Source organism: Poecilia latipinna, unplaced genomic scaffold (genome assembly GCF_001443285.1).
Source record: "Poecilia latipinna isolate Pla-1442-1.1 unplaced genomic scaffold, P_latipinna-1.0 Scaffold169, whole genome shotgun sequence".
Taxonomy (NCBI): Eukaryota; Metazoa; Chordata; class Actinopteri; order Cyprinodontiformes; family Poeciliidae; genus Poecilia; species Poecilia latipinna.
Genome location: NW_015112785.1, coordinates 94,008 through 117,789, shown reverse-complemented (window position 1 = coordinate 117,789; position 23,782 = coordinate 94,008). Strand labels below are relative to the sequence as shown.

General features: G+C 38.8%; 1 protein-coding gene and 3 long non-coding RNA genes across 5 annotated transcripts; all 4 read left to right on the top strand.

Annotated features, from left to right (window-relative positions):
- Positions 1-1,381: 1,381 nt before the first annotated feature.
- On the top strand, positions 1,382-4,093 carry LOC106945944 (uncharacterized). The gene is made up of 4 exons (XM_015029962.1): positions 1,382-1,666; positions 3,026-3,085; positions 3,172-3,935; positions 4,028-4,093. The coding sequence occupies exons 1-4, from the start codon at positions 1,621-1,623 to the stop codon at positions 4,091-4,093; spliced, it is 936 nt and encodes a 311-aa protein (XP_014885448.1). The 5' UTR covers positions 1,382-1,620.
- Positions 4,094-5,061: 968 nt separating this feature from the next.
- On the top strand, positions 5,062-8,032 carry LOC106945952 (uncharacterized). 2 transcript variants are annotated; one of them, XR_001424659.1, is made up of 8 exons: positions 5,062-5,276; positions 5,601-5,682; positions 6,003-6,327; positions 6,404-6,829; positions 6,923-7,148; positions 7,243-7,328; positions 7,429-7,529; positions 7,845-8,032. It is a non-coding gene; the product is annotated as an uncharacterized LOC106945952 (long non-coding RNA). The 2 variants fall into 2 exon arrangements; XR_001424658.1 differs by having other exon boundaries at positions 5,513-5,682.
- Positions 8,033-8,109: 77 nt separating this feature from the next.
- LOC106945953 (uncharacterized) lies at positions 8,110-8,693 on the top strand. The gene is made up of 2 exons (XR_001424660.1): positions 8,110-8,344; positions 8,583-8,693. It is a non-coding gene; the product is annotated as an uncharacterized LOC106945953 (long non-coding RNA).
- A 2,710-nt stretch (positions 8,694-11,403) lies between these two features.
- LOC106945954 (uncharacterized) lies at positions 11,404-22,990 on the top strand. The gene is made up of 3 exons (XR_001424661.1): positions 11,404-11,416; positions 16,437-16,439; positions 21,137-22,990. It is a non-coding gene; the product is annotated as an uncharacterized LOC106945954 (long non-coding RNA).
- Positions 22,991-23,782: the final 792 nt, after the last annotated feature.

The window sequence follows — 23,782 nt, the reverse complement described above, 5'->3', positions numbered from 1 at the left end:
TCTTTTTACTTGGCGTGTGTAAATATCTGGTTTCAACTGTGAGTGTGTGCATACCTTTTTTTTAGGTGGCCATGTTTTGCCCTTTCTACGGTCAAAATCTGGGCATAGACTATATTTAAATTTTTTTTGTGTAGTGCATTAAGCTTCAACAATTATTTTTATCTATCACTAGGAGCAGATTGAGCAATTGAATTTGCAGCAGATGCAGCAAGTGTTGGAGCAATGTTTGGAATGTTATTCAGGCCTGATTTTTCAGATACTCAGCCATTCTGCTCCTCCAACACCACTTCCTGTCCCCAGCTAACTGTCCTGGTGTGTCTGTCAGAGATGCAGAGAGATGATGACTTCTGTGGTGGAGAGGAAGCACTGCATGCAACATCCACCTCGTTGCATTTCAGCGTTGCCGTATATGGAAGCTTACATTCTGGAAGCAGGAGTCCTGCATCTGGCCAGAAGGATCTGGAATGACCTGCGTGCGGAAGACGACCTTCCAGATGAAGGTGAAGACAAAAGGCAGTGTGGAACTCTGGGTCCTGGTCACAGAGTGGTCATCCCAAGCTGCTGTGTTTGGGCAATTCAAGGTTGCTGTCCTGATCCAGATGGACAATACAGGCAGGATTTCCCTCAGTGTATTATAAGCCTGGTGGGCCACCAGGCTTTACTTGTGCCCCCACCTGGTTTAGCATTGTTAATTTATTAGTTGTTTTTTTAATTTTTTATTTATTTTTTACCGTATCCATGGAAACCAAGTGTTTATCAGGACATTTTTCAAAAAAATAACAGTCAAAAACAACCTACGTTTCCAAAAATTTGACATTAATTCAACTAATTTTATAATCAATAACTAAAATACATCTATTTCTAAAATTGCTACACCACAGTTTAACATTCCTGACATTTACAGCGAACTTTAGTCAAGATAAAGGCTCATTAAATAAGAATCTATGCTAATAGTCTTTTTTTGTACAGCAGTCGGAATTTCTTTAAAACACACACATAAACACAAAATAAACTAAGCAATTCACTAATATCGTAGTAATACTTGCTTTCGTTTATTAAAAACAGTAGAAGAATGATATTAACCTTCCGGCTGATCATTACGCTGGTGCTTCTCCTGGCCAGGAATCATCTGTCGCAGGTTTGTTTACCACGGGCTTCTTCAGCGAGTTTTACAAAGCAGACTTTCTCAGCAAGTTCAAACCTTCCGAAGCTTTCTATGCTCTTTCACGCGTCTCCCTCAAAAGTCCAGTCGCAAAGGGAAACATTTTAAGGTCAGGACCATTTATATGGTTGCCAACGCTACCGTCGTTTCCATGACGTTTCCATGAACAAGTGCGTTCGTCAATGAAAGTCATGATGGAAACGACGTTAATCCGTGGAATTGACGAACGCACGCGTCCTGTCGTCAATGAAAGTCATGGAAACGACGTTAGCGTTCGCAGCCCTATAAATGGTCCTGACCTTCGAAATTCTTTCCCTTTGCGACTGGACTTTTGTAGGAGACGCCTAAAAGAGCATAGAAAGCTTCGGAAGGTTTGACCTTGCTGAGAAAGTCTGCTTTGCAAAACTTGCTGAAGAAGCACTTGTTGAAGAAGCCCGTGGTAAACAAACCTGCAAAGGATGGTTCCTGGCCAGGAGAAGCACCAGCGGGGCGATCAGCCGGAAGGTTAATATAATTCTTCTACTATTTTTAATACACGAAAGCAAGTTTTTACCAACATATTAGTGAATTGTTTAGTTTATTTTGTGTCTGTGTGTGTTAAAGAAATTCCGACTGCTGTACAAAAAAAAAGAAAGACTATTAGCATGTTTTGCTAGCATAGATCCTTCTTGCTAATGAGCCTTTTTCTCGGCTAAATTTCGTAAATGTCAGCGTGTAGTGATTTAAGAAATATAAGTATTTTAGTTAATAGATATCAAATTAATTGAATTAATGTAAAATTTTTGGAAAACTAGCTTGTTTTTGACCGGTGTTTTTGAAAAATGCCCTGATAAACACTGTTTCTGTGGATACACTAAATGAAACACATTAAATATTTACTATTATTTTTAAAAAGAACATTCATTTGTGGAGTGAAACAAATTTGTAATTTAAATGGATTTGGAATTTATGCGTTATCTTATTGGAATCTGTGGATAAATGTCTGCGATGTTAATACTAGTGTTTGACAAAAATTCTTATGCTGGTTTGAAAACACAGCTAAATTTCTGTCCAATTTCTTGCAAACTAGATCATTTTTCAAATCAGTTTTGAAAAATGCCCTACATGTAGTTTTCCTACATAAGTGAACTAATTTGAAAAGAAAAAAAATATTACTTAAATTAGTTAAAATCAGTAATGCTGACTGCAGTTGTTTTGGTTTGAAAGAAGTTTTGGAACCAGCTGTTTGAAAAATGCAGTATCTCCATGGATACATTGATTAAATAACACACAACTTTATTCTTATCTGTAAAGAACAATCAATGTGTGCCTATTCTATTCATTTAACAAAGTCACTAAATTATTTAGTTTATTTAGTTACTCAAGACCATGCTCTATTGCATTTTAGTGACGTATCATTTTCAGAAGTTAATCGAATGCTAACAGTAAATGTTAAAATTAATTAGAAAAACAATGATCTCGGTTTCAGTTAGTCCAGTTGTGATTAATTTATCTTCAGCACGTCACTGTCACTGTCATCTGTGCCCACCTGTCTAAAGACCACCACTATTGTCCCTGTCCCCAAGTGCTCCACAGTGACGAGCCTGAATGACTACCAGCCTATAGCCTTAACATTGGTAGTCATGAATTGCTTCGAGAGGCTACTCATGTATCACATCAAGGACTCCATCGATGTCACTGTGGACCCCCATCAGTATAGTATAGCAATAATATCGTTAATTAAATCTAGTCAAGAAAAACGAAGACATTCTCCAACTTGGGTTAATGTATTGGTATTTCAGTTTTCTCTCTAAACATTTTTTTGAATTTTTGTGAAGGTCTTGATACTGAACGGTAGTATTTAGTTTTTTTTTTCCTTCATAGCTCATGCTTTAGTGCTTCCTCCAGATGGATCCCTAATGTTGGAGGGACACCCGGACAATGGTAAGAATCTCGGTAAGGTGGTCAGATGTTTTCCCACAGATGTCAGACGACATTTCACTAACCCTTCACATTTTACTGCCCATCAGTTTCTGAACACAAGGGAGAGGTGTCAAGCTGTAGGTCACTTCCAGACTCTGTCGACAGTTCTACCAGCTCCAGTGAAGGTGAGGTTGGTAATGACAGTATTAGCAGCTCCAGTGGCAGCTCTACTAGCAACTCCGGTGGTAGCTCTACTAGCAGCTCCAGTGAAGAAGAAGTTAATAATGGCTGTACTACCAGCTCCAGTCCGACAGTGGACCGTGCTTACACTGCACCACAACTGCTTGAGGTTCTTCCTCCAATTTTTAAATACATACAGGACATCGAGATGGCTCAGAAGCTTCAAGAGGATATTTTTCTCTTGACTTCGCTTGAATCCACACGTGGACTTAACAAGCAGAAAGAGCCCATTTTGAGTCCAGAGGACTCAAAACCTATTGGGACCTCCCAACATTACCAGGTAGGTTGGGAAGAGGATGCGGCTCATGTGACATCTGTGATCAGCATAAACAATGATGCTGAAGAGGAGCCCCCTGCCAAGAGGTCCAGGGACAGCAGTGATGAAGAGGAGGTCCCTGCCATGAAGCCCAGTTTGGAGGAGGTCCTTCAAAGTATCGGCACAAGGTTGGCATGGAGATGTCGTAAAGAATGGGAGGATGAGCCCATTCTGCCAATCCCTGTGTTCATTGCCTACCAAAAGACAGACCATGAGGATCCTGTTCTCTCATCCCCTGTCTTCAGTCCCTCATGTAAAATGGCGCATGAGGATCCTGTTCTGTTATCCCCTGTCTTCAGTCCCTCACGAGGGATGGTGCGTGAGGGTCCTTTTCTGTCATCTCCATTTTTTAGTCCCTCACGAGGGATGGTGCGCGACGATCCTTTTATGTCATCCGTTGTCTTCAGTCCCTCACCCTTGACATACTGGGAGGATCCCATTTTGTCACCCTGTGTCTTCAGTCCTTCACTTGAGATTTCATGGGATGATCCCATTCTGTCATTCCCTGTCCTCAGTCCCTTACCATCAATACAGTGCAAAGATTCAACTTTGTCATCCCCTGCCTTCTGTTTCTGGATGGACTCTGAAGAGGACATAGAAGAGGAATCAATTGCTTCAACATCTGACGGAACTAGAGAGAGTTTCAGACAATTGTGGTTTAGACCTCACTACCACTTGTCAAGTGACTCTGATTAGATTGGGATCTTGAAAAACTGAAGACCTACCTGGGAAGTCACATTAGAACATTATCATTTCTCTGTTTTATTTATTTATTTATTTTTTAAAGACAAAAGCTTTCTAGCAGGCCTGAGGATGCCTTAGGTAGCGCCTTGCACTGGGGCTTTTCTTTATCCCGCTGCTAGATTGTGTATTTTAGATATTAAGGATTTTAGCAGGTCTGAGGATGCCTTAGGTAGCGTCTTGCACTGGGGCTTTTCTTTATCCCGCTGCTAGATTTTTCACTTTAGATGTTAAGGATTCTGGGAGGACCGAGGATGCCCTAGGTAGCGTCTTGCAAAGGGGCTTTTCTTTATCCTGCTGGATTTTGTATTTTACATTTTAAAGATTCTGATTAAAAAGGCAATAAAGTCTTTTTTTTCTGTTTAATCAAACAATGACCCAATGCTGGAGGAGGCAAATTCAAATTTCTGAGGAATGAAACCTCAGAAATGTTAGGCTCAGGTGATAATACTTTTAAAAGTAGGTAATGCTGCTGGGTGTCGAATCTACAATCTCTAAGCACTGAGAAGAGACAACGCTTTTCGAGACAAATTCAACTCTTTAAATATAGAGTACAATACTTTTGCGGACAAATTAAATCTTTAAAGTTGTGAGATGGCTGAGATAACATCATGGTGGACAAACTAAAATGTAGAGGAATTAAAACAACCCTGCTGAGCTCAACATAAAACCTATAAGGATAAAAGGAAAAGACGGCGATAAATATTTTTATATTTTTTTGACCCTGTTGTCTTTTCTCTGCGTTTCCTTTCTCCATGAACTCATGTCACATGATTTGAGTTGACCAACCCCTAAAGCAGGTTACTTCCTCCATCTGCTGATCTACTGGTTGTAGCAGATTGTGGAGAGGTGAGGACGCGACGATGACTTGATCAGATAACGGTGGTCGACAGGAGCAAAACTCACAGCAAACAGGTGAAACGGCACAGCAGAAGTGAAACTAAAGGATCTTTTTTACATTTCCAAACTGAACTTACTAATACCGTCATTGAAACAAAAAAAAATGTTTCCACCATAACTTCTGGTTGTTCGATAATTTTATCTATCAAACTTTGCGTAGTGTGCAATAATTACCAAACCATGCTGGTGGTGTAAATTGGGACTGCAGTAGTATATTTATTTATGTCTTTGGTTATTGTTCTCTACCATAGGTATCCAGTGCAGCTACATTGAATAAACTACATCAGTCGGTTGGTTGACAGACAGGCCAGCATCTTACAAACTGCTGGATGCTTTCAGCTTCCTGTGAGTGTCGATGACAAAGAGAAGATTGTGAAGGACTTCAAACATTAATTTACCGCAATCATTTCTCTATTCAAAGGTAATGTTTCTCGTCTTTATTTAAAACAATTAACTAAGTTAATTTAGCTACTATGTTGTTGCAGCTAAAACAAGTGAATGTAGGGTAAGAATTGAAAATAGCCAGCAGCCTAATAAGTAAGAACTTGATTTAAATGCTTCTCGATAACTGGAGAAAATCTACATTACCGCAAAGAAATAGTGGATTTGCAGTAATACCTCTGTTAAACAAAAAACAAGATTAGACACGTTAATGTTTACATTTGACTGTGAAAACCATCCATTTAAGATCATGCTGTTTTTAGCATCATTAAGGTTATGTTTGTTCTAAATGTTTTGTAGATTCAAGGTTGGCCTTTCAACCCTGGATTTTGTTTATGGTTTGGAGCCACATGCTTCCGTGTTCAGGCCCCTTATGTGCACAAGTGTGGAAAAGCTGACATCAGAAGCTTTAGAGACAGAGACAACATAATCCCACACTTTGCCAGAAATAACTAAAGTCCAGAGTGAAGATGGCATCACTTATCTTGCTTGTTTGAAAGAACGTGCAGAATATCTGTTGTTGCCAATCCCAATGTGAACGGCTGAAGACCCACAGACGTTTGTGGAATGTCGACCGTTCCAGATCTAGACCAAATCCAGAGGAACAACGCTCATCATGCAATAGGTATGTCACTTTACTCCTCTGAACATTGTAGTAGTTAAAATGTAATGCTACATTTGTATATGAATGTGTTTTCCAGATTTGTTCGAACAATAGCTGTGTGTGGCAAGCGAATTCCCAGTCTCCTTTCAAGTATGGAATGCAAGCTGGGGACTTTCTTTGGCGTAATTCATAATAGCATAATAACATAATTCTGTCTGGCAACAACGATGCCCGAGTTGCACTGCTGCTCAGGTTTATGAATATGGGAGCAGTGGATCGGTCAACCTTCGTCAAAATGCAAGACAGTTACTGTGTTGACACTATCAAAGACTTTTGGGACAACCACAAGTCTGGTTATTGTTCTTTACCATAGACGTCCAGTGCAGCGATGTTGAATGAACTACATCAGTCAGTTGACAGACAGGTCAGCATCTTACAAACAGCTGGTTGCTTTCAGCTCCTACAGAGCTGAAGTAGTTTCAGGATAATGTTGTAGTACTTGGTGAGTATAATACTCAGTTATGTCACCCTAGACATACATCTCTGCCTAAAACAGTGACCCCATGTTGATAAGAATTCTTTGTTTCTTTTGCATCTGCTATTTTTCGTAGCTGAGGGGTGAATGAACCCAGCCCTGGGTTTTGTGCTCAGTCCTGTATCTACACCGTCATGGAAAAGGACACTAAATAAATCGTATCAATAGGAAACATTGACAAGTGTGAGACTCAGAGGAGTTCTGGGAAGGCTTTATCGCTTTACCAGAAGCTTTGACCAGCTCCACCCGGAGGTTAAACTTGCTGAAGTGTGCACAGATGCACATTCACACATATCTGCTCTGTTCAGTAAGTGCAATGTAGTCCTATTAATAACAGTAAATGTTTGCTTGACCTCATGATTTTATCTGACAACGTATCTCCAATAACATTTCTGTGGCAGTCAATGGAAAATACAAGGACAGTGAAGTGCTACACACTTTAGACATGTGGCATGGTTCTAACAACCTGGGCAAAAAGATCCATTCAGTAAGTTTTTGGATCATAACATGAATACATAATAAGTGTCAAAATTGTACATTTTTATCCAATATGTTAATTCATTACATAATGATTTGTGTTTATTAAGGCAAGGTAGCAAAGAGGTTGTTCCATTCTTCTGCAGTGGAACAAGGAGATCTGCAATCATTTTTGATTCTGCTGCAAGAACTGTGACGACTTTTTTTGTGAGTCATAGAATTATCCAAAAATACAATATGTATTTATCATTGCTAACATTAAGCACTGAGGTGTTGACACATAGCGTGTATACAGCAAGTTTGTTTAGAATGTGATATTGTTCAACAATGCATTTGACATGTAATAAGGTGACATATTACATGTCAAGTGCATTGTAATATATACAATGCATTGGTAAATGTGCAATTAATTTACATTGTACACGCATTGTGGGAAACACTGGGGAAAAGATGCAGTCACTGTAAAAATCTGCATTTAAAAAAGATAAAGGTAATTTCAAACTGTTATGTTCATTTTCTGATTTAGGACATGTGGCAAGGCCTTCTACACCATGTCACAGGAGAGCATGAGTGGCCCCTGGATGCCTGTCAGCGTGGTCCCTTGGAGGAGCACAGAGACAAGGAGTGAACAGAGAAGGGATAAGGTTCCCATCAGATTTATCAGAAGTCATTCTCAATGAACGCTGGCTAAAAGAGCTTCACAAGTTCTGGCGCTTTAGGTATGTCTCCTATATAACACTATTCTATGGAATATTAGTATTTTGATCTGTGTCATGTGCTTAATATCCACTTTCAGACATCACAAGCTTTATAGTAGGAGTTTGTATGCCATAAAGGAGGAGAAGGACTTCCATTACATTCCACAACTTCAGAGGCCACTTATAAGGAAACTGGTGGCATCAGGACGCGGACTCCCTCGAGTTTCAACCATGAGACCAAATGACCCAGGTCAGCATGATGTGCTGCCCGGTGTGCCGGCTCCCACCACACAGGAGCTGCTGGTGACACCAGTCAGCAGAGGCCAGGGTGAGAAGTTAATGTTTGTGTCGAACCATCACTGCTGCTTGTTGCCTTCCCAATGAAAACTTGAAATTGATTGTAATTAAAAAAAACAAAAACAAAACAAAAAAACAGTAGGCCTCATTTGGCAGGACAGAATTCTGTTTTTGATCATGACTATTTTAAGCATTTCCTCCTTCTCAGGATTTATTAAATTGTGAATCAAAACATGTGACACATCTAATTATTTATGCTCTTTCAACAGGTCAGACTTTGCAGCAAACAGAGGAAGGAATCATGTCTTCAGAACTCAAAATGTTCATATATCTACAGGAGCACTTTGCAATAAATATAATTTTATAGTTAAGCACTTTTGAAAGACTGGAAGATTAATACTTAAACACCAACTATAAAGTCTTTAAAAAAAGGCAATCATTAAAAAGAACTAATAAATTAACAATGCTAAACCAGGTGGGGGCACAAGTAAAGCCTGGTGGCCCACCAGGCTTATAATACACTGAGGGAAATCCTGCCTGTATTGTCCATCCGGATCAGGACAGCAACCTTGAATTGCCCAAACACAGCAGCTTGGGATGACCACTCTGTGACCAGGACCCAGAGTTCCACACTGCCTTTTGTCTTCACCTTCATCTGGAAGGTCGTCTTCCGCACGCAGGTCATTCCAGATCCTTCTGGCCAGATGCAGGACTCCTGCTTCCAGAATGTAAGCTTCCATATACGGCAACGCTGAAAACTGTCCCAATTCCTCCTGGGAGACTGGGAATCCAAAGTCCGTTCCACCAAACTGGGAGTAAAATGTTCACAGGACACGTAGTTTAGTCATATATTTACATTTCTTCATTCAACTTGTACCTTCAACTGCAATGGCTGTTGATGAAGCCTGTTGTAATGCTTAATTGTATTTACTTTTACCCTTTAGAAGTTAAGATTTTTATGTTGTTTAAAATGTTAAAATTAATTTAGTCTTTCATGCCTGAGATAATGCTTCATTATAATTTTTTTGCCGTGTTTTTGATTGCTCAGTATTGTATTTATTGCTTAAAAGTGAACACAATTACACTGTCAATTACTTTGACAGTGTAATTGGGATGTAATTTTAATCATTTGGATTTGATTTTGAAATCACCAGACTAAAAACCATTTATATGTGAATGGTTCTTGGGACTCGACATGCACATTTGGAGAAGGTCGACCATAACTCTCCATGTGTGTCGGCAGATTTCCCAGCAGCTCGTTTCCAGAATGCATGTTCAGCAGCAAAAACGTCGGGGAAAGTTTGAAGTCGCACTGGGATCATTTAAAGATGGACGCACACATGTTTCAATCTCCTTGTCTATTCTTTTGCTCGACTCATTCTTCCCAAGAGACAGCTTCGCAAAAGGAAAGCCAAACCATGCCACCCAGGGTAGTTCCCCAACCTCCGACCCCTCGTGTCACCCGTCCGTCTCCCTGTGAACTGTCTCGCCACAGGAGGGAGTTACAGCTCAGCTTATTTTCAATGCAGCGTTTTATTGCCCATGCCTTCAAACTCAAACATGGTGAGTTCTCAACAGTCTGTGAACTGGCTGCAAAAAAAAAAAAAAAAGCTCCTATGTGATTTGTGTTATTTACTTTTGAGAATTGAGAATTTTTCTCATGGCTAACGGTTTGGGGACAAAAATGTCTTTTAATTTAAAGCCAGCTTTGGTTGCCATGAAAGGTTGTGTGCCTGTGTGTTGGTTGCTGCAAAGTGAAAAATCCACATCAGATATTTAGTTTAAATGATCTAGAGCTGCATAGGATGCCTGGAATATTATATACTTCAAGAATGACATGAAATTATAAGCTTTTTCTTAGCATAGTCAAATTATCACCAGTCTGATAAACTGATGTGAAAATCCTTTAATCCCCTCAGTCTTAACTGTACTTATTTACAGTTAGCTTTGCACGGAAAGGTGTGCTGTTTGCACGGCACAGTACATGAGATGACACATTTTGACATATTGTCTATATTTCCCACTCTCAAATTAATTGATTGTAGGTTTTCTTTTCAGTTATGGCAGTGGAGCTGTATCTGCAACCTTGGTAAGTCAAAATGAGGTAAAGTAAGATTATTATAATTGCACTAAACTGCACTTTATGAAATTGAAATCAATTGAATTTTATACAATTCGACTTGAAAAGAGCTGAAAGTGGATATCTAGGTTATATGATTTTCAAGATACTCCATAGATCATTTAGTTGTATCAAGATAAAGTTTATTGTATTTTCTGTTGATTTATTTATTTTTTTGGATATATATATATATATATATATATATATATATATATATATATTCTCTTCTGACTTGAAGTAATGTCAACATCCTGACTTGAATCTGACAGAGAATTCACAGAGGAAACTAAAGATTAGGGTGATGGAAAGAGACCTTCCAGCTGCAAAGACTAAGAGTTTATAACCAAAGATAAATCATTATAATACCTGGAAACATGCAAGAAACTGGTCAGCAATTATAAGAAGAGATTGATTGATTGCTGTAATGCTGATGAATTACTAAAAGTGTAATTAAAAGCTAATTAAAGTTTGAATTTGATACTTGTTTATATTGTGTTATTGTCTTTGAAGAGCTGCCTGCCTCAGTTCCCATCAAATGCAAACTTACTGGTCGAATGAGAATTAAAGCACATCTGAAAATGTCAGGGGGTTTGAATAATTTTGAGGTCAAACACGAGTGGAGCCCAAGTCACCTGCATTTGATTTTGCTGTGATTCAGTGTGTGTGCACAGAGAGCTGCGCACGTCTTCATGCAGTAATGAATGTAAAAAGCCGACATTACACCAGCGTCCTGTCAGTGTCAGGATCAAATTGCAGGATTCAGATTTCTAAAGGGAATTTAGAGAAATATTAAACCAATTAAAAAAAAAAACAAAACAAGAAACGACTACAGCAGAGGAAAAAAATTACAATTTGAGGTCGCAAGAAATGAAAACCGAAGTTTGTGAAGTATCAAAATGTCAAATCGCCAAAGATTTTTGGCCTTTAATGTTTGTGGACAGCCCACCTAAGTATATTGTCAATCCAGCTGCATGTAATTCAGACGTGGGTCATGACTTCTAGATTGTGTTACTCTTTGCTCGGTTTGAACTGAAAGAGCCATTGTGTTTCCATTTCATTTGGCATTTATCACATGTAGCTAAAACACAAGGAAAGCCGTTAAAGTTATTATGTGATGGCAAAGGATTTCTGCCATGCCGGACCTTTTCCCAGATATTTTATGTGAAAAGTTTTCCCCCCGCATTACTGGTGAGGAAACGCCATCGTTGCAGAAATATCTGGATGGTGTTTGGGATTAAGTTGCAGGATCTGAAGCTTTTATTTCTTGGCTTTTCTGACTGGCAGCCACAAACCGGAAAGTTATAAAGAAAATTTAAAAAGAAAATAAAACAAAAGCTCTCGACCTTATTTAGTTTGTTTTCCATCCAGTGTTGAAAGTGACAGGAAAATATTACAAGTGTGTGTAAAAGCTATATTGGCTGGTTTAAACTTTTGTAAAAAAAAAAAAAAAAAAGTGACCAAGGCCAGTAAAATCTATAAAAGTGGTCTCAATACAGAGATACATTTTTACTGAATTGGCTCTTTGCTTTATGTGTCACCAAGGCCGATTGTGACAACATTACAAAACAAGGGTTTTCAAGCCCTGACAACCGTCCCTTTGATGCCTTTGCCTTATCGCACACCGAGCAGCTGCTTTCACAACAAACACGCCGTCCACAGACCAGCTAGGCTGTAATAGATGGGAATTAGGAGCACTGTAGATGATGAAACTGGGAAGTGTTATGGTTTCCATTCACATTCTCAGGCAGCCAAGAGGATTTGAGCCGATGACATCACAGTTAACAAGCCTGTGTCTCTAAATGTCATGCTGCTGCTGCTGCCCAGTTTAAATCAGCTGACAAAAGAACGATGACAACAGCTGCATAATTGCGGCCCAGGTTGACTGAATGTTGACGGTATCGCTGAGATCTTGGCAACCCCACTTTGCGACCTCGCTTCCACTTCCCAGTTTCTGGGATGCCATTAAAAAAAAAATAATAATAAAATACTCCTACTCTTTGAACTTTTCCCACATTTTGCTGCATTACAGTCACAACCATCGATGAATTTTATTGGATTTGGTGTGACAGGCCGAACAAAGTAGTGCGTGCTTGTGAAGTGGAACCAGAATGTCACTTAGTTGTTTTTTCTTTTTTTGAGTTGGTACTTTTTTGAATGACCTGCTGCTGCTCCTGCTTATGTCTCTGCAAACTCCACATAACCCTGAATAATTTTACCCATTCTTTTTTGCGACATAGCTCAAGCTCAGTTGGATTGGATGGAGAGGATCAGTGAACTTCAGGTTTTAAAAAAGGTTTTTGCATATTTGTCAAAACTGTCACCATGTCGCGATCAAGCTCCTCCACCTCCCTCCAGTGCCACTATTGCCGTTTGGAGAAATGCACCGCTCTTGACGAAAACACCCAATCAGCACCAGGAGGAAGGTCTCACTGCTGTCAATCAATATGCGCTGCTCAGTGTGCTAATTGTGGAGAAACAACCATTCCATTTACCTTCCGCCATGCGGGGCCATGCTAACTAGCCTTAGCATTCTTGCCAGGCTCTGCTGGTGAGAAGCTGTAGCACAGCAGGTAGAAAAACGGAGAGTGTGAGCAGCGCATGCACATGCATGATTGATAGCACTAAGACCCTGTGTGTTTCTGTAGTTCACATTAGGAGTAATGGGAGAAGAAAGAAGAAATAGGGTTAGGGTTTTTTACAAATTATCTGTCTCATATTAAACTGTCAAATATTTGAAAGACGTATTTCTTTTCAAGAAAGGTCACTTACCCCAGCTTTAAGTCTTGCCACAAATTCACGTCTAAACTTTGACTAGGTCTTTTTAACACATGGTCATGTTTGGATCTAAACCGATCCGTTGTTGCTCGGGCTGGACGGTAAATCTCTGCCCTAATCTCAGGTTTTGCTCCTTCCATCAGGTTTTCTTCCAGGACTGACCTGAATTCATCTCTGTCCATCTTTCCATCAACTCTGATCATCCTCTCTGTTCCGGCTCAAGTGAAACATCCCACAGCATCATTCTGCCACCACCAGCTTTCACAGGGGAGACAGTGTGTTTATTATGATGATCAATATAAATCAGCATTTTGACTGTTTTGGCCAAAAGTTGCCCTTTTGGTCTCATCTGACCTAAAACACTTTTTCTTCATACTTGCTATGTTACCTACTGTTGGAGTGAATACATTCTTATGCTTAATAATACGTGTAAAATCTCATTTAAATACTTTGAAGTTTGTGCTTGTTTGGTAAGAAAATGCCTTTATGAGGTACACAGCATGAAAGCATTCAGCGCTGTGCCGAGAGTCAGGCACGTGTGCCCCATTAATTTGACGTGATTAAATGACTGGCATTTGTCGGCTGCCCGGCACCGGTCACCACCGGGGATTTGGGTTACATGAGCTTACATCTGGTCACTTCCTGCGGCGTCCACACTGCGTATTTAACATCACACCTGCAAAATGAGGTCCTCAGAGGCTTATGAAACACATATGAAGAGTTCACTTTGGCCTCCTCTCCCCCGACAGAGCAAGTTCAGAACAGCTATGAGAAAAATCTAACCTCTCCTGGGTCGGTCCAGGAAGTCCAGTCCAATATAGCCTGATGTCTCACTCCAATCACCGATCTGAAAACAAAACGGTCGCTTGCTTGTTTGTAAATCCGCCCAGGGTCACAACTGAGGAGGTCGTGTGAGTAATCAGGCTTGTCATTAACCTGCTCAGATTGCTGGTTTTATCGGGACTGACACAGTTGGAAACATTAACCTTCATTTACCTTGGCTTCAAGCCACATCTATTCACTGCTAAACGTCTTAGGATTGTTTAGAGTAGAGCTAAATAGAGCACTAAGTATTTACTTTTGAACGCCATGGAAATGTCGACAGGCTTTTCAAATTGCAATTCAGAGAAAAGAAGAGCAGTCGTTGGGGATTCGATTAATTGTTGGCGCGGACAGCGTTTTAGCTGCTCGTCAGCAACATATGATGAAGAACTTCCTAAAGGACAAGAGGGGGGTAAACCAAGAAAAAAAAAAAAGAAAAAGCTGTTTTCTCTGTGACCTAAAAGTCTTTTGGATGTGTGAGAAAATTCAACAGACAACGCCGCGGATGGAAAATTTAACGATACACGGAGAATAATGGTAAACAGAGAGAGGAAGATGAGGAAAAGCAGAACCTCGGTAGCGACTTGTGATGTGGGTTCGGGACACGCTGGCAGATTCGTCCGAACTCTGCTTTCTGTCGGCCGTTGGGCTTCAAAGAAAACTTTCTCTGGATTTACTGCCGAACGAATTACACAAATTGTTTTCAACCTGACAGACCAACATTCAACTTATATTTAAAAAGTTTGAGTGAGTGTTTGTAGTGGAATAATTGGAGCAACGAGACATTCCCACTAAGGATAATGTGTTTATTGTTCCTTGAAACATCTTCCAGGGGTTTTCTATAATTTTCATGAACTGAAGAGACAGGGGAAGCTACAGACTGATATATATATATATATATATAAATCAGCTTCTGTGGGCAAATGAATCAGTCAATAAACTAATTTTGCTGCAAGACCTAATCCATTTCTGCAGCTGTGATTAACAATCAACTGCTTCTATAAACACTGAAAAAGGAAAACTGCTGTCGACAGATGAACTAGAGCTGTACTGAATGAAGGATTCATCGGTCGGAGTTAAACGTTTCCCCTAAAAATGACCAGTTTCTGAACTGAAACTGAGTCAAACAGCAGATAAAACCAAACTAACCTGAAAAAAAGGCATTTGAAAGACCTTCTGAAACCCAAATAATGACTGATGAAAATCCTTTGGAAAGTATGGCTCTTTAGAAGCAATATATGAGTAAATGCACCAAGTCTTTAGCACAGATTTGTGCCTATGCAAGATGAGAGTAGTAAAATATTAAACCAAACATAAAAAATATGTTTTCATTGCCACCTCACAGTTTATATCATCTTTTAGATTACATCTCAAATGCTCAGTTTGTAACGATTTTGTTTCAATATCAACTTCTTGCATGTCTCGCCTGTCTCACAGAAGGAAGTGGCGGAGAAGTGGGCTCTCCTCTGAGTAGGTGGTGCTGGTCTGCCGAATGCCTGCAGACGTCTGTGATAACCAGGCAACAGAGACACAGGCTGCCCGGTCCTGCATCACAGTGGAATTACTCCTTGCAAACATTTTTTGTTCAGGATGTCTTCCAAAATAGATCATGGATGAAAAAAAGCATTTACTTTTTCTTTTCACAGCTTGTATTTGCAAACAAGCGATGATATCCGTCTTTCTGGTCTCTTTTCTTCTGCTGTTCTGCTTTGTCCCCCGGAGTCAGACATAAAGGATGTCTGCAAATGGAAACTACCATCAACATGTTTGTCAATGTATTTATCGTTTTTTTTTTTTCTAACGTTAGGTTGCGGAAACACTGAAAGCCTCTGTTGTGATCGATTTAACAACATTCCTAAGGGAGCAGGAGCTAATTTCTGTCAATTTGATGCTGAATTATTGAGGGCTGTGTGGAGTTTGTGTGACATTAGAAATTGTGAATTGCCTCATCCTTCTTATGCTTTTCCCCTATTCAAAGCCACTTTCAGTTAAATGGAGCCTCTGTTTCTGTGTGGTTTTCTAAAGTCCATTAGAGGTTTTGGGTATCAATTGTTTTTACGTATGAAGAGAAGAAATCAGTTAAGAACCTTGGTAAAATTTCTATTTAATAATCCAATTAATGGAATTGATTGCCTGTTAAAAAAAAATAATATGGTTCTTTAGGTAAATGTGCATTTCATAAACATTTATGCAGATTTAAGAACCAGAATGAAAACACTTCACACTGCAGGACTTGACTGCAAAACAATATTCTATATGAAAACCTTTTCTGTTGCCCCTTACCAAAATTACTACAGAATTATACATCATTTTTACAAAGAAATGCAAATATTTTTGACTGAATTTCTTGTCACTACAAGATGATTTTATTTAGTTCAGATTCCATCGATAGAACTAATTATGCAAGAAAGTTTAAAAAGAAAAAAATATTGTGTGTTGGTTGGTGGTGAGGAGAGACGCAGATAGACCCAGGATGTAGATGAAAATGATGAGTTTAATGATAAAGTTGCTCAAACAGTCCAGATCTGGCAGCACGGCAGAGAACAAAGCACACGGCTAATTATCGGTAGCAACTGACACGAAGACTGAACTAGGAGCTAAGCTAACCAGGACTGCACAGTTCGACTGGAGAGCTAGGACGACTACTGACATACATTAGACATACATAAGACAAGGACCTGACAAGAGACAAAGACAACAGGTGGGTTTAAATACACAGGGAGGTTAATCAAGAGAACGAGACACTCCTGGGAACAATCAATGGGGAAGACGCAGAGACAGAGACTCACAGGGAACAGGATAACAATAAACACAGAAACAACTCAAAAAATAAACAGAAAACTACGGATCATGACAAATATGTTGTCTTTCCTTATGTGACAAACTGCTCAAGATCCTGCAGGTCACCTGGACACAAACACTAGAAAAATAAAGTCTGAGCAAAATGAGGTTTTATCTATTAAACTGACTGAGGAGAATGAAGATGCTAAGCTAAATACCGGAGAAGGGTATTAATGTTTTCTTTTTTTTTCAACAGGCTGACTTTAGATTTTTTTCTAAGCTATTGAAGAGTAAGCATTAGTGATCCACTGATTGAAAAATTGAGCAAATATTGATATCTGATATGAATTCTGATACAGTGGCAGTACTTATCAATATTTAGTGATATTTCCCTACACTTCTGACACTGTTTGAAAGCGACCGCTCCGCCTACATTGTTTCCCTGCTTCAGTTTAACACCCATAATTCTCTGCTGCATCACTATCACTGTCATGGCCGACCCTCGTCTCTCTCCCTCCTGAAACACAAGCAGAAACGACGTCAAGATGAACCAATCCCAAACCGATCCTGACATGTTAAAAAATGACCAATATCGATACTGATATATCATGCATCTCTAGTATTTATTTATATAGTTGTTTATTTCCAGAGATTTTTTTTTATCTATCTGCAGTTTGTTCTTTCTAACCACACAGAGAAGGCACACCTTAAATATGCGAAGATAAAGTTAGTTTTTTGTTTTTTTAAAAGAAAACAGGGTATGATCAAAGTGTTTCAGGAATGGGGCAAAAAATCAAAATATGATTGCAGACCTCCTCAGTGACCTTCAGCTTAATAACATGGGAAAATAAGATGGATGTGCGCACCTTCGCATGCCTTCACTGTAGAATTTGTCTGTATTTGTAGACGGTTAATTGCTCGGCTATGTTTACGCAGGTTTGTTCTGTTAGGAATCAAAAACACACATACTTTCATTTCCCTTGGCTGTCCACTAAGACAAAAGACAGACACACATCAACACACCCACACACCTCCATGTGGACCAGCAGCCAGCATGTTTCCCATTAAGCAGGCCGGGTATTAGGTTGTTCAAAGATGAGAGCCTTAAATCACAGGATTACAAACAACCTCAAGGATCAAATCAGCTGGGCAATTTGCTGTCCTGCGTGGTTATGTTCTCTGTCTGAGGCGAGTTTAGCCGAAGGCTGCCGTTTCCTCTGCCTCTCTTATTTTCAGGATGTGTTTATTGAACGACATGTTTGCAACTCGGCCAAAAGTTGAATATAAAACTCTGTATTAGCATGTAAAAATGATGTTTGGAAAGGTTAATGCTTAAAAACGTATTCATTTCAGTTTCAAGCTTGAAACTAAAACAAAGGTGGATATTTTACTTTAGTAAAAATGATAAATAATTCTGTAGTAACGTTTTATTAGCAACAGAAAATGTTTTCACATCAAATATTTTTGTTTTACAATATAGCAAAAATAACAAATGGGTCATCTACTTCAAGTAGGACATAATTCTAACTTTTTAAAAACATTTGTTGTTTATCGGTGATGTTGAAATTTGGTCCCCGATTGGACCGGACTGTCAGGTGGGATGACACCCAAAGCCTCTGAAAGACGAATCAAGGCAAGAAATAAAATAGCCATTCCTCTGGAAACAAACAGGAGTACACCTGATTTGGAAAACGAAGCCATAATAAGTATTACAACAAACAAAAAAAGATCTGGCGAACGAAAACCTGCGGCTGTAACTTAACAAGTTCATGTTGAGAGCAGGCAGAAGATGAAATGAAACCAGAGAACAGACAGAAGGGGGGAAAAGAAATCAAGAAGAAAGCACAGATGGTCCATGTGAAATCCCACACATTTCCACAAAATATAAAATATTGTAGAGAAGAGGAAGAAACATCAGCCGAAGCGTAGAAAATCTCCTGGCACGAAACTAAACTCCGTACATCATCCCGCAGAATACAATAAGACGATTGTTGTGTTTAGATGTAATTTATTACATGGTATGTAATAAATTACGAGCAGTAATGAAAACTTCTGCTGGAGAAAAACTTTGAATGATATTGCTTTTGTTTTTTGTTTTTTATTTCCGTCTGCATCGCAGAAAATCACAGACTTGGGGGATCCATTCGATCATATTTAGGAGGGGGGGAAATGTAACCTGAAGGAATAAAAACCCACGGGGAACATCTATCTTACTGTAACACTGTAATAACTCTGAATCCAGGCAGCTTTCTGCTTGGAATAAAACCACAAACACAGTCAGGGGAAGAAAAAAAAACAGCACATGTCCCATACAGCTTTCTTATATTTTTCGCTTTTCTCACTTGCAGGTGTAAATGAGTTGGGTGCGCTGCGGCTAGCAGCAGCTTATTTGGATTTAAAGTGACAAGAGGCCCTAAAACGACTCATTCAGAAAAGAGCTCAACATAGTCAGAACAGAGGATAAGAAAATCTCCTTATATAAGAATGATTTTGTGCAAATGATCTAATGAACATGTCTTGTGCAGTCCACAGATCCACCCCAACTTATCCTTCAAAACGTGAACCAAAATGGTTCCCATTAGCTTGTTTGAAGCAAATTAGCTGGACGTGGGATGAAAGCTGCATCACACAGGGCTGAAGGAGAGAGAGAGAGAGAGAGAGAGAGAGAGAGAGAGACCAAATTAACCTCTTAAAAGGAAACACAAGTGAAACCAAAGAAATGACGCAAAAAAAAACAACCCAGAGTGGTTTCCTGGAGTACAGCTGTGACGTATAATAAATGTGTCGCTGTTGCAGATTCCTCTCCAGTTTTCTCTGAGGTCCGCTTTCCACTGCACCATTTGACATTTCCTTTGCTGCTTCGTCTGTTGGTATGTCTCCTCATCAACCTTTGCCTTTATTGTTTTGGTTGGACAGCGTACATCTCATTCAGACTCTAATAAGCCCTCTGGAAATATTTTACATGTCCCAACTGGCCCCTAATACTTAATTTAGCTTTATTGAAACATATTTCATTTTCCTACCCTAGGCCTTATTGTGTTTGGTTTGACTTTCTTTCTTTATTTTTTTTATAGGTTATAAAAACGCTTCAGATTCCTCAGCTTAGAGTGATGTATCCCTGAAACTACATTTTAATAAACACTTCGTACACTCGCCGGCCACCTCTAGGGCTCAGCTGAGTAAGCACGGCGCAGAAATCCTATAATTGTTTCTGAACCCCAAAGGTCCAAAACATGCAACTCTGACCCCGTAAGGCACTTACTTGGTCCACGTCCAAATCGTGTCTCTGGTTCCTCGTACGCATCCGCACGCAGGTCAGAGGAGGGAGCGGTGCCGTGAAATGAATCCGCTCCGTTTGGTTCCGCGGTATTGGAAGTGACAGCGTCATAAAGCCACTCGGGCTCCCTGGTGCTGCGGATGAACGTACACAGCCGAAACCTCCGGTGTTAACATTTCAGCCTTTTACTCCTTGACTCTTTAACGGAAAAGCGATTGTTAAACAAGTTTCGTTTCTGTGGTGGATAATGTAAAGTGACAGTAGCTCATGAATTATTCACTCAGCCTTCAGGAGGTGAAGGCTGAGTGGCTTCAAAAGCCAAAACCTTTTGAATTTTATTTTATTTTTTTTTTTAAATCAGGGCTTGTTTTTTTGTGTTGCAGGAAGCTTGGCCTCAAGAGTTTTTTTTTTTTTTTTCCTTTGTTGTACGGTTTTGTCGTTGAGTTTGTCCCGCTGCCTGACTTTTGTTATTATCAAAGTGAGTAATGCCAAGTGGCAGCTCCTGATTGTAAGAGAAGGAATCCAGAACAGTTCAGAACCGCATCAAGCTGCTCTCAGGGCACATTTTTAAAATATATATATACTTTGGAATTGACAAAGAATCAATGCTAGCACGTTAGCTCTCATCACATTACGTACAACAGGGGAGACTGGGGCAAGTTGAGCCAAAGGGTAAGTTGAGCCAATCCTTGTTGCTAGGAAACAGTAAAAAAAAAGAAAAAAAGAAAAGAAAATGTGACCAAACAGTCAGTGAAGGCAGGAAGTGCATTTTATTTCTTAAAAAACAATTTAAAAGTGAACTGTATTTAGACCCCAACAGGTATTTTTACATTTATTTTATTTCATAAACCGAAGGTAAAAGTGTAGCATTTTAGCTGCGGGCTCAAATAAAGTCAAACTGGAAGCTGTAAGTAGTTGAGCCATGAGACAAATCATTTTGTTATGTTTACACTCGTTCTGAAAATATATCCAGAATAAGTTAGAGACCAAATTGTAGAGATCCTAAATATGAAGTCTTCCCTTTGATAACTTGTTAAATAAAATTCAAGTCATGTAACCCCAATAAATAAACAAATAAATAAAATCGGTTAATGTTTTTTTTCACCAGGACAATTTTAGAGGCCTGGTCTGGACACCGTGAACATTTCTGAGGGCGCCGCGGTTTCTAGCTATTACAGCCGCTACTGTTAATTACTTGACTTCTGGTGGAAGTAGTTACACTTGATTTCATTTAAGGGTGTCAAATTAAAAGGGGGCGAATAAAAAAATGTGCTGTTATTTTTGCATTTTTGTTTAGAAATATCTAGAAAGCCTGTTTGTCTTTTTCTTCCGGATCGGCGTCGCAACAGGCCGATTAAACACAGCGATATTACAGGTTGTCGTGCAGGAAAATTTAATTTAACAATTATGAACGGTTTTAAAAAGCTGCATGATTTCATCAACAAATTGCCAAAAAAGAAGTGAATCTAGTTAAGTCACAAAAACTAACCATTAAATCAGCAAGAAATTCAAACCGAAGTCGTCTGGGATGGATGAAACACAGGTAGTTCACTTATTATTATTTTTTTTTCTTATTATGCTTTATTGAAAAATGGGCATAGATATAAAAATAAAAACAACAAAAATAAAAAAATACAACCTCTTGGCTTACAAGCTGTGGAAAACAGGAAGTAATCTTCTAAACCATTACATAGGAATAAGTCAGAAGCTGCCAGGAGAAAAACATTTTCACATTGTCTTGGGCTCCAAAGTAAAACTCATTTTGATTAATTTAAAAATACAACAGTAGAGAGCAAGAGTTGAGCTGAGTGTCAACTTAAAAGACGTTAAAAATGTTAAAGGTGAAAGAAAGAGAAAAAACAGAGTTTAAAATGGATTTTTGTCGATCTGATTACATTTGCTTACAGGGACATTTTGCTGAAACTCATTATCACCGTGTTTGATTTCCGTAAATTCATAGTTTCAGTGCCGGCAACGCAGCATAATCTAGACTGAACATGAGAAAATGTCAGAGGTTACGAAATGTTATTTTTCCTTTACCAGTTTCAATGGTTGGAGTTGTTTGGTAATGAACAAATAATAATAATAATAATAATAATAATAGAAAACCTTATTGAAACACTTTGTTTTCTGAGCAATGTGTTCTTATAATTTACTTTAACCACACAGGATTATTGGGTGTTCAGTTCTAGTCCATTTATGAGAGATTAATTACAAGATTATTGCACCATTTGCTCCAAACTGTTAAGAAAAACCACAGATAGCAACAGAACAAAACAAACCAGCACAAAATGAAACACAAGAGCATAAAAACAATGATCACAACCACCTGGTTCTGAATTAATAAGAGATTGGAGTAAGACTGAGGAAAGGCTTTTGGGTGCTGGCAGATTGAAAGCACATGCCGGTCGCTCTGATCTAAGCTGAGCTTTGGTTCTGTCTCGGCTCATTGGCAGCTCAAACATCGACTGAAGTAAAACAATAAAAAAGAAAAAAATAATAAAATTGTTCAGTTGGTTTGACTCGAGCTCGGGAGAAGCTTTGCGTTCAAAGGCAATTTCAAAAGCCTCCTTTAAAGAAAAATATGTCAGCTGTTGCAGCTCTGACATGTTAGCATCTCATTTTGACTGGTAAAGAAACACCAAGAGAGACAAAAACAAAAAATAAAATTCATTTAACGTAAGCAGTCAAACAGTGATGGTGTTGTATTTCTTTGCATACAGGATTACATGCTCTTTATTTGTGGTAAAGAAGTTTAATACTGAAAAATCCACCTTCATTTAGTAGCTCTTACCTACTTATGATAAAAAAAACAATTAGTAAGATTCTACATATAAAAAGAATAAAAATACACTAAAGGACACATCTGATAATAAAGTGGCTCAAATATATATATGTAAAAAGTGGATAAACAAAAACTTCCCTTTCGCCAACCTTAACATTCCCTATGTGACATTCATGACCCGACTAATTTTGACAATTTATTAGCTTTTTATTCCTAAAAAAAAGGAATGGTGTTGGTATAAAACGCTAAACTTGTGATCGTAGAGCGCCCACGCACTCCAAAACGTGCAAAAAGCCTTAAAAGAAAATAGATTTTCTTTTTATTGTACTGAAGCAACAACATCCCACAAACACAAATGCGGCCGAAGTCTTTTTATCACTTTTATCCGACTTTTTTTTTCCCGTTTTTTCCTGAAACGTCAGAGATTTTCATCATGATGTTTCACCGAACGTGACCTGACAAGAGGTCAGATCAGCCACATTTCAAGGTCGGAAAGACTCGTGCCATTAACGTCAGGCAGCAAAATACAGCGACTTACTAAAATCTGCCTAATTGTTCAGTCAGAGCAATAAAAACAGTTGGATCTAGTTTATCCTGCCACCAATTAACCTTTTATTCAATTGCTGCAAATTATTCAGAGTGGGATTATGTTACAGCAACATGTAATTGATGCCTTTTAGGACTTTTTGCACATCTTCAGCAAAAGTGCCAATAAATGTGGATGGGACTCTCTCTCTCTCTCTGTGTGTGTGTGTGTGTGTATATATATATATATATATATATATATATATATATATATATATATATATATATATATATATATATATATATAAGATCATAGAAGAATCCATGATTTTTGAGGTGGACGTGTTTTCTGTTGCTAAATTGTTTTAACAAAAATATGTTCTTT